General features: G+C 54.6%; 1 protein-coding gene across 1 annotated transcript in view; it reads left to right on the top strand.

Moving 5' to 3' along the window:
- Nucleotides 1-15,372, top strand: part of ADARB2 (adenosine deaminase, RNA-specific, B2 (non-functional)) — a 285,616-nt gene that overhangs the window by 206,446 nt on the left and 63,798 nt on the right. Inside the window, exon 3 of the mRNA XM_012664925.1 lies at nt 6,900-7,765. Coding sequence (XP_012520379.1) covers nt 6,900-7,765 — 866 coding nt within the window. The remainder of the gene's footprint in view (nt 1-6,899; nt 7,766-15,372) is intronic.

The following is a 15,372-nucleotide window of genomic DNA, read 5'->3' as shown; positions in this document are numbered from 1 at the left end:
AAGCAAACGTCGCCTCCTTTGGGAAGTTTCTGTTCTGTCCTGAGGTTACTGAGGGGAACACCCTGCCCAGGAGCTTCTCCTCTCGCCCCCTCCAGCGGCGGGAGAGGGATGGTGAGGAGGGTCATCAGGAGAGAAGCCAGGTGGGGCTGAGACCCTCTGGGAGCCTCTGGCCCTCTGTCCTTGCCTCTGTGCAGCTTGGCCCACGAATCTCCCTCTCTCGGCCTCCGCGCCTCCTTCGCAGGATGCAACAGCAACAACCACGGCGCTGGGGCGAGGACCCGGAACGCAGGCCGCTCAGTCATGGTTGGCCAGTGCCCATAATTAAAGCTATTTCCCCTAATTCAGCTTGCTGGCTAATGCGTGGAAACTTGTGGACAATATTTTAAATTTATGTGTGAAGTCTCTGCCGCCCCGCCCCCCTCTCTGCTGACCCAGAGGCTGGGGTTCGGCCCCTCGGAAGAGGCCTGCCGCGACCAAGGCCGCTGGACTGCAAAGCCCCCGCCCGCACCCTTGCGGTCCTGCCGGAAGGAGGTCTCTGCCGTATCCTGCTGTATCTGCTCCTCCCTGGCTCCCATGATGACAGGTCCAGCTCCAGGGCCCGTACGTGGCGGCTCTCCGAAGGAGGCACCTTCTTGGCTGCCCAGCTGGACGTGTGGCCGCACCCGTGTGCCCCACAAACTCGAGGATCACGCTGCCTCCCGCAAACCCCATCCCGGGCCTCCCGGCCTGCGTCCCGGCCCACCCTCCCAGACCCTTGGAGAGCCAGGCTGCCTCCCTTCCTCCCGGCCCCACGCCCCGTCTCCCGCAGAGGAAGGGCTGCCCGGCAGCAGAATAACCTTCACCAGGAACAATATTATCTCTTCAAATGTAGCGTGGCGCGTCGGATGGCTGGCTCCCCGGCTCCCGTCTGACCCGAAGACACGCGGTGTCATTATTAGCCAGGCGTGCGATCCCAGTGATGCCGGCTGGGGGGCATTCAGGCGTGCAGAACGACCAGGCAGAGGGCGCAGCCTGCCAGGGAGCTGGCGGGGGGAGGAGGAGGACGCGGCGGGTGCACCCGCAGGCACAGGCCCCGCGCACGTGACCGCAGGGGTGGCAGTGAGACCCCAGCACCAGCCCAACCTCCGCCTGGTCCCCCGTCCCAGAGCAACGGCAGCCGACAGCGGCAAACTTCATACATCCAGAAGAGCATCTTGCACTTGGAAAACAGAAGTTCAGCCACAGCCACGACAACCTAAAATTGTGCTCTTTCTCCCCCAGATACGATTCTTTCTATGCATTAACACTTTCTGTCAAACGTTTTGTCAAACAAGATACTGCACTGGCGGGCTCGGGAGATGGTCGCGTGTGGAGAGGCAGACAGGAGCAGTCTCACCTGCGTCCTCCATGCAGACGCCCCACTGTGCGCTCTCTCTTGGAGCCTGGCCGTCCTCGGTCGCTCGCGGCTGTTCTGTGCCGCTGCTGGCAGTGTTGCCCAACGTTGACGTCGTGTGTCTGCCTTCCTCCTGATTTCCACAACGGAAGGACACGCGCGACCCTCTGAAAACCAGGTGCTGCCTGCAGAAACCTCACAGAAGCCACGTCCCGGGACGCAGGGGTGTTATGTCAGCAGGAGGGACACGCACAGGTCACCTGCGTGAGGACAGGGCAGGGATCGGGGAGCTGCCCTGTCCCCCCAGGGCCACCTCGCCCTTCTGTTCCCCAATGTGCTTCCCCAGCGTTCTCTGCAGAGCCGGTGTGCGCACGCACACACGCACACGTGCACACACTGTCGTCTCCGTGTTCAGCCGGAGCCCTCGGGGGCTGGTAAGAAGCAATGGCCTCCAGCCTGAGCTGCCCACGCAGAGGAGGCGCAGACCTGCCCCTCCCTTGGGCTAAGCAGGCTGCGCGAGGTCCAGTCGAACTTACTTTTTTAAAAGTATTTTTCCTTGTGTGTGTTTGAGGCGTGCAGCGTGGTGTCTCGACACGCATGTCCACAGTGACCACTCAGTCGCGGTGCTTGTGTGTGGTAAGAGGGCCTAAATCTGCCTCCCACCCAGGGGTGTTCGGCGGCTCTGCCCGGGGTGCACAGTGATACTCAGAGGCAGGTTTGCAGATTTGTGCCTGACGGGCAGGTCCCTTGGGGCAGCGAGGAGAGGCGCTGAGCCCCCCGCTCCCTGCACCCCAGGGTGGCCCGGGGGGTGCAGACCCTGGGGGCAGGGAGTCCCCCACCCACCAACAACGCTTTGCTGTCTGCACGTGGAAGCAGGAGCTTCTGGGTGTCCTGACTGTTTGTCTGTGGTTATCACACATGACAGTCGAGTGTGAGAAACCTCTTAACAGAGAAAAAGACGAGAACAATTTCCTGGGTCAAGGAGGGAAGGAGAGCACATCTAATGCCCTCCACGTGGAAGGAGAAAGTGTTAATTTGTAATCCAGAGCTGAGGTCCCGCGAGGAGCTCACGCCGCTAGAGCAAAGCGCCAGCGGGATCCCCGCGTGTTTCCAGCCCGTGTCCTGGAGGTGAGCGGCTCTCACCCCACCCTGGGGCAGCCACCAGGGCCTGGCGATCATCTCGGCAGGGACAGCAGGGTTTCTCCCGCCAGGCCCAACGGCCCCAAATGCAAAGCCTGGGTTTTCTCTTCGTATGTCCGACCAAGGTCACTGACACTCAGTGGGTTCTGGAAAGTTCTTGTGAGAATAAACGCTTGCCTTGCCAACCCGAGAGCAATGAGGAGATGCACGTCGTTTTGTGTGTGGAGAAGCCGCTTCCCGGGGAGCAGGACGTTTCCAAGGCAGGAGGCAGCGACCTCTAGTGACCTCCGACTCCTGGAGCAGGCTCGTGGAGAGGCGCTAAGCGCTGTGACCTGCCCGAGGTCACACACAGGTGCACGCAGAGGGTAGTGGGGCAGCGGCCAATGCACCTACCTTCTTCCGGCGGCTCCGGGCCAGAGCTGGGTGCTGTGTCGGCGCCTGGCCCTGCCAGCGGCCCAGTGGAAGGCCGTGGAAAGGAGTCTAAGCCCCAGTCGGGTGGTTTGCAAACACCGGTGGGCAACATCACCCCAGAGATCCCAGCTATGTGCCCAAGAGAGGGCCCAGAAGTCTGCCCACCTATCAATTATTATTGATTATTGGTTATTAAGGAAAGGCCCTCCTACCACAATCGGACAATCGTGGTTTAAGCCACGGAAAAGTTTAGTCCTGATCATGAGGGACGTTGGGGAGGGAATTCGGTGCAGCAGGAGGGATCCCGTTGCTCTGAGATCCGACCGGGGCCGTTGGATACGCCGGCTGCAGTGATCGCCCGGGCGGTCCTGCCCACCCCGTCCCCCTGCGGGGACGTCGTAAGAAATCACGGGGCACCAGGCAAATTTCTGAGCCATCGGGTATGGAGGTTCTGACTATACTGCTTTTTACTCCACCTTTGAGTTCAATTTGGAAAATCACACGGTTAACCCAACCCACCAGCTCTTGTCCTGAGATACCCTGAACAGTAGACAGAGTTGTGTCTACACCCAGACGGGCACACAGCTAAGAAAAACGCTGTGTTCCGTGCTTCCTCTTTGTAAGTCTCCTGTTTCCTACGGAAACAGGATGTAAATGAATGTCATGCACCTGTAACTTGTGAAGCCCTCAGATTCACACTGTGGAACAAAATTATGTCCCTAAACCTAATGCTTTTTAGAAGCAAATTGCTGGAGGAAGCAATACTAGAGCTACCCCACAATTCACAAAGGCAAACTCATGAGAGGTTGAGACCTTGGCAAACAGCAGGGCCCGGGGCCTTCCGCGGGAATGTCCAGATGGCGGTGACAGTTGTGGCCGAGAGGGGTCGGTGCACCCCGAGCCGGACGGGCAGGCAGCAGGCAACCCTGAAAGACACCCTCGAATGCCAGATGCCTCTCGAAGGTGCCTGAGAAATTGCGACTTTCCACGCTTCTCCAGCAGCGACGTCAGAGGCCGAGGGTGGGGAGTGCTGTGCCCACCTGCCACGTCTCACCTGCCCGGCTTCCAGGCTGCAAGAGGGGAGCATGTCCATGTGTCCACATCCAGCCAGGAGCTCAACCCCTGCCTTCCGGCTGTGGGTGAGCTGCACACGTCACCTCAATTTCCACCTGCTTAACAGAAAGTACGCTGTGCACCGGAGCAGAGCCTCCCGGGCTGAGCCCTCCAGTCCCCGAGGACAAGGCTACGGTGTGTGTCCTCGCCCAGCCGGCCTCAGCTCTCAGACCTGGCGCACACAGGACAGACTCCGGGCTCAGCCTCCTCTCCTCCTCCAGGGAGCCCAGGGAAGGCTGTTACTGTACAACGGCCCCAGAAATGACAGAACTAGTCAGTTTCCCCAAAGTCACCTTTCCGGCGACAGCACAGATGGGGGACTGTTTCCTGGGACTGGATGCATCTCCACAACTCACAGACCACGTCGCCTCAGCAAACCAGCGTCTGCACCTCTTTGAGGTCCGATTTCCTCACCTAGAAATGGTGACCCTAACAGCCCAGGGCTGACAGAAGGAATGAGAAACAGCAAAGCCCAGGTTCTGGGGGAGGTGGGTCTCGGGGGGCGAGCGCTCTCCTCCTTACCGTAATCCTCAGAGTGTTCTGCAGTAAACCTGAGCATCCACCTTCCGGAAGCACGTTCTCCAGCAAAGGGTGACAGGGACGCCACAGGCCACGCGGCCGACCACAGCTGAGATTTTCCAAAAGGAGCAGCTTTGCCAGAAAACAGTAGCCCAAGACGCCCAGTCCAGAAAAATTTAACTATCATTAAATGCACTAATCGCCCAGTTATTAATAGTAAATGATGATCATTTTATGCAGAAGAAATAAAGCATCACAGACACAGATGAAGTCATGCCAGCTCTCCGCCCTCCTCCCTCCTGCCCCCCCAGGAGAAGGTGGTCTGTGTCTCCATTACACACGCGTGTGTAGCTTGACCACATACGTGTGATTACAGGAATAATATACAATGTTGGTGTTTATAATTTATATTAAAGATATGGGACTCTATGGATTATTTTGCAAGTTGATTTTATTATCTGACGTTATATTTCTGAGGTTCATCTACGTTGAAGTGCACAGATATAGTCCATTAGATGCAACTGCTATACAGTATTCTGTAGTACGATTATATCACCATTTATTTACTATTCCTCCAACCATGGGCTCTTAGGCACTTTCTAATTTTCTGATTTTGCAAAAATATGCTGCAAGGAACATCTTATCTTTTTTTTTATTTCAGCATATTATGGGGGTACAGATGTTTAGGTTCCCTATGTTGCCCTTGCCCCCCGCAAGGAACATCTTTGTCCATCTGCGCTTCTGCGTGTGGAGGTTTCTCCCGCGTGCACCCCCGCAGCCGAGCTGCTGAGTGGGGTGTGGGTTTCTTTGTTCTTACTGGGCGCTCCCAAAATGCTTTCCAGAGAAGGGGTTCCAAGCTTCATCGCCACCGATCTGTGGGTGCATATCCTTAAAACACTTCGACATGGTTGGTTTTTCAAAAATGTTTGCCTATCTGGTTAAGGTGGGAGAATCTCGGGCAGCAGTCGAGGGAGCAGACGGGTCCCTGCAGGGGACCAGCTTTGGACACGGCTTCCTCACTGAGCTTCACCCACCCCGGCTTTCGATTTACAGTGAGAGACCTACGGCTCCTTTCACTTGCACGCTGTAGGGCGGTTCTTTGGCCTGATTTCGATGTTGCTGTGTCTCAGGGAAGAGGGAGGCCCGAGGAGAGGGAGAGATGGGGACAGCCAGTCAGTGGAGCAGTCAGAACACAGGTGACGTTTACCCACTAAATCTGCCACCTCATACGGGCACTGTTGGTGCCCTAAAACAACTGCAGTAGCAACAGCAAAGATCTGTTGTGAATATTTTGAGAATTACTAAATGGGACCCAGAGACGAGAAGAGTCACATGTTGGAAAATGGCACGGACAGACCTGCCCAAAGCAGGGATGCCACACACCTTGGTGTGTAAAACACGCGGCCATCACCTGCGCAGCACAGTAAGGTGGGGTGCGCCTATACCTGCGGTCGGCTCTAGGTCCTTCGTAACACCTAAGACGGTGTGAATGCTATGTAAACAGTTGTTGTACTGTATCGTTTAGGGAATAATGACAAGGCAAAGAAAGCCCGAGCGTGTTCAGTACAGATGCAACCATCCATTTTTTCCAAAACATTTTTGTCCTGCAGTTGGTTGAATCCACGGGTACAGAACCCACAGATGCGGACAGCCGACTGTATTTTCCAAAACAGGCAGTGGCCAGGAGTGCAGGGGACGGCCACCCTCTCTGTGTGCCACGGCCACTGTGCCTGCCCTTGGCTGGCTCTGGGACATCCCTCCAGGGAGGCTCAGGAGACACCCGCCCTTCCAGCCTCTGGCTGTGAGCCAGGAGGTCGGCTTGCGAGAAACTGGACCTGGGTTCGGAGAACAAGGAGGGGAACCTGCAGAGCCGCTGCTTCGTGCTGGGGTCGGGCGAATTGGGCACGGCCTGGAGGTCCCCCAGCAGCGGGGAGGCCCCACCCTCACAGGAGGGACACAGACCACCCCCACCGCAGGAAAGCGCTCTCTGACCTTTGACGTTGCCCAAAACTCACGGAAAGAAAGAGCCACCTGTTTGGTTCTGGGGGGACATTGGCAGAGGGTTCAGGGGTCGGGTGACAGCCCAGCCCACACTCAGAGCAGGGGCAGGGCAGAGCAGGACCTTGTCACCCACGGCCACTTCCCCTGACTTGTCCCTCCTCCTCCCGGGCAGCCAGGCGCCCTCCCCTCTGAGCAGGCACAGGGGACCGGGGCGGTTTCACAGGCCTGGAGTGGCCGGCAAGGGCTGTGTTTCCGGCTGTGCCACCCGTCCTAGCAACAGTGTCTGTCATTGGAACCGGCCTGCCAGTGCCCCGGGTCATGACTACTTTGTTCTCACCTGCAGGTACCAGCAGCGCGGAGGTGAAGGAAAACCGCAACGTGGGCAACCTGGGCGCGAGGCCGCTGCCCGCCGGGGACCGAGCGCCCGGCGCGAAACGGAAACGGCCGCTGGAGGACGGGAACGGCGCCCACCTCTGCAAGCTGCAGCTGCTCTGGAAGAGGCTGTCGTGGTCCGTGGCGCCCAAGAACGCGCTGGTGCAGCTGCACGAGCTGAAGCCGGGCCTGCAGTACCGGACGGTGTCGCAGACGGGCCCGGTGCACGCGCCGGTCTTCGCCGTGGCGGTGGAGGTGAACGGGCTCACGTTCGAGGGCACCGGCCCCACCAAGAAGAAGGCCAAGATGCGCGCGGCGGAGCTGGCGCTCGAGTCCTTCGTGCAGTTCCCCAACGCCTGCCCGGCGCACCTGGCCATGGGCTGCCCGAGCCCCAGCACGGACTTCACCTCCGACCAGGCCGACTTCCCGGACACGCTCTTCAAGGAGTTCGAGCCGCCTGCGCCGCGCCAGGGCCTGCCGGGTGGCCGCCCCGGGGACGCGGAGCTGCTGTCCTCGGCCTACCGGCGCGGGCGGCTGCTGTGCCGCGCGCTGGACCTCGTGGGCCCCGCGCCCGGCCCCGCCGGCGAGCGCAACCCGGTGGTGCTGCTGAACCAGCTGCGCGCCGGCCTGCGCTACGTGTGCCTGGCGGAGCCGGCCCAGCCGCGCGCGCGCAGCTTCGTCATGGCCGTGAGCGTGGACGGCAGGACGTTCGAGGGCTCGGGGCGCAGCAAGAAGGTGGCCAAGGGCCAGGCGGCGCAGGCCGCCCTGCAGGCGCTCTTCGACATCCGGCTGCCCGGCCACCCCGCCAGCAGGAGTAAGAGTCACCTCTTGCCGCAGGTGAGAAATCTCGGGCAGCCGCCGGCCAGGATGGGAGCCCGGTGTTGCTCTCCGACAGGGGCGGGCGGGCCCTTCCTCTGCCGCGCCGGGCGCTTCTAACCCTACCCCGCGTTCCTGCAAAGGGCCTTTCCCTCCCTACTACCAGCGACGTCCAGGCTCTCTGGGCAGAGGACGGCGCCCACGCCCCGGCTCAGCAGAGGGAACGGGGAGGTCGCGGCACGGTGGCTTCGCAGCGGGGGTGCCAGGCGCCAGGGAGGGCAGCGGGGAGCGGGCGCGGTGGGGGCTCCCAGGCCAGGCCCCAGGGTCTGGTCTCTCGCCGGTGCGTCTGGGCCGAGGGTTCACTGGGGAGGTAGGAGAAGGCTGAGCCGGTGGGAATCGTGCCAGGCCCGGGTCCAGGTCCGGGACAAACGCGCGGGAGGCAGAGGGCAGGGGGCAGTTAGGGGCCCGGTTTCTCCCCTTGGGCGCAGCTGTGGGTCCCGCCTTCGCCGGCTCAGGAAACGTATTTCAGCATGGCCTGTGTGTCCGGAACCCCTCTCGGGCCATTGTAAAACAACCGTATCCTACCAAGTCTTCTCATTGCTTGTTCGTGCAAATTATCCTTTCTCTTATCACTTTGGGAATTGTTTGTGGGCATCACTCATGTAGTAGATACAGAAAATTATCTTTATTCATTTTGGCATCAATCAAAAAAAAACGTTTTAATGGCTGGAAAGCACTTAGCCTGGTGTGGGATTCGCGGTGAGCCGGTGCTCAGTGATTGTGGGTAATCGCGGCGAGCCCTACCGCTTTGCATCACACCTGGAACACATTCCGTCATTTTGCCTGGGGAGACCCTAAATCTTGGAGAACGCAGGTCCTACCACCCCTCGCTGCCACCAGAGCAGCGGCATAGTGACCGGCCTCACCTTGCGTCGAGGCCGGGCTCAGGGAGCATTTACTCGCCCCTCCGGTGCATCCACCCAACTCCTGGCGGCTCTGTGTAGACGGTGGCTGGGTGGTGCCCGAGAGCTGCCGTCCTGGGCCACCTCCTCCTGCTGTCTCTGCCGTCCACCCACAAGCTCATTTTCGAGTATTTATTGAACGTCTGATGGTCGTTCTAAGGAGTGGGTTGGGGGGATTTAGACCACGGTCTCCATCCGTCTGGCCTTTCGACTTACCCTCGAGTAAATACCCGATCCCAGTCCGCGGGCCGGGAAGGCAAGTACAGCTGCCTCTGCCTCCCTGAGCACCTCACACCTGGACGGTCTGGGCCCTGCTTCCTCTTTCTTATGCCTGTATCTTATTTATTTTCCCCCTCTTTTTCCTTTTTATTCTGTTTCTCCGCTATCTGTAGCCAAAATGTGCCTTGGAAGCCACTTTATCCCCAACCTGAAGGGGCCGGGTGGGGCACGCACCCTCGGAGGCTGCCCCGACCTCGGGCACGGCCTTGGGCAGGGCCTGGGCTGGCTGGAGGCTCCTGCGCCTGCTCTGGGAAGTCCCCAGGAAGGGGTGGGGGTCTGCGGGTGTCCCCTCAGCACCGTTTCCACCCATCCCGCCTGGAGCTTCTCCCCGGGCGGCCGACACCATCGGCCACGGCCCGACGCTGTCCTGTCCAGCAGGAAACTCCTCCTGCCCCTGCCTCTCTCCTGCTTCCCACTCTGCGAGACTTGACGGATGTTGGTGAATTCCGGCCACGATGCCTTTTCTTTCTTGCCGTCAACCCCGAGCTCTCAGGATGGAGAAGCCAGGCAGCACTGCCAACCACTCTGTAACAGTCATTTGACCCCAGAATGCAGCACTTCAGTTAGAGCCGCGGCTGCTGAATTATTTTTCTCTGATGGTCCCTAACCACCATGACCGGGTGACGGAGGCACAGAGCACCCGGGACTCGCAGGCCATTTGTCACGGCGGCTGGCTGCCACTCGGGGCTCATTGCCCTCCCCGGCCTGCGCCACGTGCACCCCTCTGGGCGTGGCTGCAAGGACACAGGGCCCGGCCCAGGCACCATCAGCAGTTTATTAAATTAGAATCCTGCTCTGCAGGTGGTCTGGATTCAGAGAGAAAAAAATCAGAAGAAAAGATGTCAAGAATCGCGGTGAATGCTGTTTTGCCTTCCTGCTCTGCCCTGACCTTCCCCCACCAAACCTCGTCTAGACATCCTGCTTCCTGCTGGCCCCAGGGCCCTGTGACTCGGAGCTTTAGGTCCCTAAAGGCCCTGCCCTTCCTGGCCCTTGTCTGCTTGCAGCGCTGGCACCTGTGTGTGGAGGGTAAGCCAGGCGTCGCCCCAGAACTGTTTCCCAAGGCCAGACAAGGGCAGGCCGCCTCCAGCGACCACCATGCCCCAGCCCGTCTCCGTGGGGATGTGGTAGCAGCACCTCCCGCTGGAACGATGCATCTTCTGCGACTTTGGTGCTGACACCCATGTTTAATGTTCCTTGCCCAAAGTCCCAGGTTCCGCCCTACACAGGGTGGTCCTAGCTTGCAGAATAACAGTCCAGAGTCTGGTTCTAAGATCCGCATGTAGTTTCGATAGAAGCCAACCAAGATGCTGCATTTCTGTTCAATGCTTCTAACCAAAGGTTTGGTCTTCAGATGCACCCTAGAGGGAGTTCGTTCTGTAAGTAAAGTCTATAAAGAAGCGTTTCCAGTATGACGGTGCGTAGTGATCATCACGGTCCACTGTGGGACCTGTTGCGTGACACTCAGTGGCTTCCCCAGTGAGGACCAGTGAGGCTCTCAGCCTGCACTTCCAACTCACCAGGCGGCCCGAGGCCCACCTGTCACGCACCTGTGCACCTGCAGCCTGTGCCGCCCCAGCCCCTGCCCAGGGCCTCGGGGCCAGGGTGGGGCAGAGTCTTGTCTTTTTTTTTTTTTTTTTTTGGAGACAGAGTCTCACTCTGTTGCCCTGGCTAGAGTGCCGTGGTGGCGTCAGCCTAGCTCACAGCAACCTCACACTCCTGGGCTCAAGTGATCCTCCTGCCTCAGCCTCCTGAGTAGCTGGGACTACAGGCATGTGCCACCACGCCCGGCTAATTTTTTCTATATATTTTTAGTTGTCCGATTAATTTCTTTCTATTTTTAGTAGAGACAGGGTCTCGCTCTTGCTCAGGCTGGTCTCGAACTCCTGAGCTCAAACAATCCGCCCGCCTCGGCCTCCCAGGGTGCTAGGATTACAGGCGTGAGCCACCGCGCCTGGCCCGGAGTCTTGTCTTGCAGAGACAGTTCTGAGGAAGCAAAACCTCCCAAACTCCCCTCTGAGACCCACGCAGTGTGTCTGTGAGCGAAAGTTGCGATTGTCCTTGTAATTCAAAATATCAACTTTCTTGAAAACACCTAAAGTCAGTTTCCAGCAGTAAAGATGACGTGGTATAGACTTGTTTGCAGTCTGGATTTTGAACGAGTAAGTTCATGAGCATAATAGTCTCATAAAGACTAAAACTGCAGTGGTGACTTCTCCATATCTAATTTTCACCGATTCCTGCACCTGGGGGTGTTTGTCAAAGACGGGTTCATCTACGCCTTCAATTCTGTGAGATCTGACTCAGTGTATTAAGTTCTTTAGAACACACAGCAGACCTGGTCAATGCCGAAAAGTGCACAGGCCGCACACGCCACAAATACCAGCTGGTCAAGCTGACGCCTGCTCGGACACCGCCAAGGAGCCCTGTCCCAGGCCCTGCTGTCTTGACCCGCAGGTGCCAGACTCTTCTGGGCCAACCAGGTACTTGGAAGTAAGAACTGGACCATGTCACGATATAAATTCTCATCACCTGGAAGAATCACCATTAAAAAAAATGATAAAATCGCAGAACCTACATCTCTCTGCAGTTTTTACTTCCCACAACTGGGATGAAAACAGATTTGTAAAAGTAAAGCTTCAACCACAAAGGCATGTTTTTTCAGCCTTTAGAAATGAAAACTATTTAGAAAAGAGAATAAAGTATCCTGGTGAAGAAAAGTAGAATCTTTGTTATGCTGCAAAAAAAAAAAAAAATGCCTTTCTTGTAATTCGGCCTTGTGAGGGGAGGGGTCGCTTGCTTTTGCGTTGGCGTGAGGGCCTCTGCCGACCCGCTGCGCAGCCAGGGAGGAGGGACGGTGGTGGCACCTCCGGGTAACTCCAGGCCGTGGGAACAGGTGCTTGAACTGGGAGCCGTCAGTTTGGAATGGGAATGTGTGTGTTAAAATATAAAATGTGTCTGTAAGTTCCTCTGAGAAGGGGCCTAGACCCTGGGCTTTTACCACCTGAAACAGACCCGGACTTCACATTGTCACCGAGCAGGTCTCGACTGCTGACGGAACAAGCATGTTTCTCTCCCGTTAGACACCGCGGTGGCCTTTCATCCACAGCTGTGCACACCAAAGTCACCGCAGACAGAGGAAACCCTGAGGACGCTGCGGAGTCTGTCCTCTGCCCCAACACTAAGAAATTAGAAAATAGAATCCACGCAGAAAAGATTGAAAATTTTGTTCAACTTTTGTTAATGGCTTTAATGTTTAGGCAACGAGTCAAGATCAACCCACTTCTTTGACATGCAGAGCAAAGTTCAGGGAGATTTCTCTCTCCCTCCCTGGCTCTCTCTCCTCCTCTCTGTCTCCCCATCTCTCTCTCACACACCCACATGCTATTTGTGCATGATGCACACATACGTGTGTGTACACGGATCTGAACTAGAAAGACTTACACTCGCAGGGCTTTGTGCAAAGGTAGAAAAAACATGCTGGTTCTTCTCGCCCATTTCGGAGACCCACCAAAAGCTGTTTTCTTCGGCACGTTACTAAACCTCTCTGTGGCTCAGTTTTCTCATCTGCAGAAGGCTGTTCTGAGGATTACGTATCTACAGCAGTAGCGTAAGTGCTCAGTGGTCCTTGGCTATTGTTCGTAATTTGTCATTGTCATTATGACACAATTAGAGGTTCAATTCCTTGAGATACCCTCTCCCAGCACCAAAATATGTTAAATGCAAACAAAAGGCAGCAGGACCAGTGTCACCCCTATTCTGGGGAAAAGGCATTTTCTAGATAAAGAGGAGACATTTGTTTGGGATTCATGGGCTCTTTGCAAGGGGCTTGCTGGATAAAATGCAGCAACACACTTACATGAAATAAGTATTTGTTGTTTATTGGAAATTCAAATGCAACTGGATGTTCTGTGTTTTTATTTGCTAACAAGTCAGGCAGCCCTCCTTGCAGGGAACAGTGAGAGCAGGGCAGGGTGCCAGGACGGGGGCTCTGCACGGGGAGGAGAAGTTGGCACCGACTGTCTGCAGCTTTGCTCAGCGACCCCACGGCGCACAGAGACGTCACAGACTGTCCGGGGGTCAGGGGTCAGAGCACTGGTGGCTGGGACTCCTCTCTCCCCATGCAGACAGTACCAGCCTCTCTGGTAGATGCCAGGTGTTTGATCTCCTTCGCTTTGTAAATAAACCTCATGGAGGATGAGCCACAGGGCTCCTCGTGTCCGAGCAGGTTAGGAATCGCGATATCCCGAATTCCGTCAGAACCTCTGTCCGTTTGCCGCTGTGAGCTCTTCTGTTCATCTGTGCTGACGTTCACTGTTGACTTCACTTATGTATAAAATTACGAAGGGCTTGATGTAGGGGAGGCCCTAGAAGGAACTTCCTGATAAAAAAAAACAAAAAAAAGCCCAGGAATCAATTCTTAAAAACGAATGTCATTTCTAGCACTGCAGAGATCTGAGTATATAACTTGGGGAAAGGATTGAATAGAAACTAGTTATATAGGGAACAGCCCTTCTTACCCAATAATTCTCAATAATTCTAAAACCTACTTAGGGAGAGAAAGAGGAAAATCTGAATTTTAGAACTGGCCTGTCTGAAGCTCATTCTCATTTCTCAGAAGGTGTGTAACGGGTTGTTTCTCTGGCACTTCACTTGAGAAGTGTGGAGGGAGGCCAGGGGGAAGAGAAGTGTGTGGCTGTTTCATCCAGAACAGAGACATTGTCCCACGAAGGGGCTCTAGGATGGTGTCGCCCCGCCCCCAGCCATTCCTGCAGACTTGGGTCACCCTCAAGCATCCCTCCGAGGACAAGCGTCAAAACCACCCAGGTTGGATAAGTGCCCTGGGAAGCTTCAGTCGCTGGGGACAAGCTGGACCTTGCCAAAGCTGGGACACCCCAGGTTCCGGTAACCGGATGTCATTAGGGTCTGTGCAAAGTTCTGTCGTCTGCCACCCGCACTCCCCGTGCGGTTCTGTTCTCTGCAGAGGGCTCGGAGTACAGCCCTGCAGCCACCGCGTCCTCGATGCTCTTCCCTCCCAGGACAGTTACCTGCCTCTCAGAAGGTACTTCTCCTGCATTCGCGACTGCTTCACCCACTTTGAAGCTGGATTTATTCCAGAAGTTTTCTTCCTTTCAACACTCTGCCTTCTGGTTTTGTGGCCACACACACCATCCTGTGGTCCACGCAGGAGGGCAGGTAGCCCTTTGTAGAAGGGAAAATACCCACCTGCAGATCCAGCCATCCCTGACCTGTGCTGGCTCTTCTTCAAATCCTGTTTCTGTAGAAGAGACACAGATGGCCAAGACAATAGTGAGAGGTCACTCCATTGCCATTGCATGTCAGAAACTTTTTTAGAAAATTGCTCCTTGGTGAGACATCGATGGCTTTGTAGATGCTGAATAATCCATTTTTACAATGTATATACAATGTATGCTCTGTGTTTATACAATATGCAGTTATACAAAGTATATACAACGTATGTTGTGTGTACATTTACACAATGTATATACAATGTATGCTATGTGTTTATACGATATATACTTACACAAAATATACACAACGTATGCTGTGTGTACATTTACACAATGTATATACAATGTGTGCTATGTGCTTATACACTTATACATAGTATATACAATGTATTCTGTGTGTTTATACAAAGTATATACAATGTATGCTGTGTGTATTTATACAATGTATATACAATGTATGCTATGTGTTTATACAATATATACTTATACAAAGTATATACAATGTATATCTATGTGTACATTCATACAAAGTATATACAATGTATTCTGTGTGTTTATACAATGTATACTTATACAAAGTATATACAATGTATTCTGTGTTTATACAAGATATACATATACAAAGTATATGCAATGTATGCTATTTACATTTATACGATGTATATACAATGTATGCTGTATTTTATACAACACACTTATACAATGTATATACAATGTATGCTGTCTGTTTATACAAGATACACATATACAAAGTATATATAATGTATGTCTATGTGTACATTTACAAAATGTATATACAATGTATGTTGTGTGTTTATACAAGATACACTTATACAAAGTATATAAAATGTATACTGTATTTTTCTACCATATTTATACAATGTATATACAATGTATGCTGTGTGTTTATACAAGATACACTTATACAAAGTATATACAATGTATGCTGTGTGTTTATACAAGATACACTTATACAAAGTATATACAATGTATGCTGTGTGTTTATACAAGATACACTTAAAGTATATACAATGTATTCTGTATGTTTATACAAGATACACTTATACAAAGTATATAAAATGTATGCTGTATTTTTCTACCATATTTATACAATGTATATACAATGTATGCTGTGTGT

Source organism: Propithecus coquereli, unplaced genomic scaffold (assembly GCF_000956105.1).
Source record: "Propithecus coquereli isolate 6110/MARCELLA unplaced genomic scaffold, Pcoq_1.0 Scaffold94, whole genome shotgun sequence".
Lineage (NCBI taxonomy): Eukaryota > Metazoa > Chordata > Mammalia > Primates > Indriidae > Propithecus > Propithecus coquereli.
The sequence above is the reverse complement of the archived record's forward strand: the minus strand, read 5'-3'. Positions and strand labels throughout refer to the sequence as shown.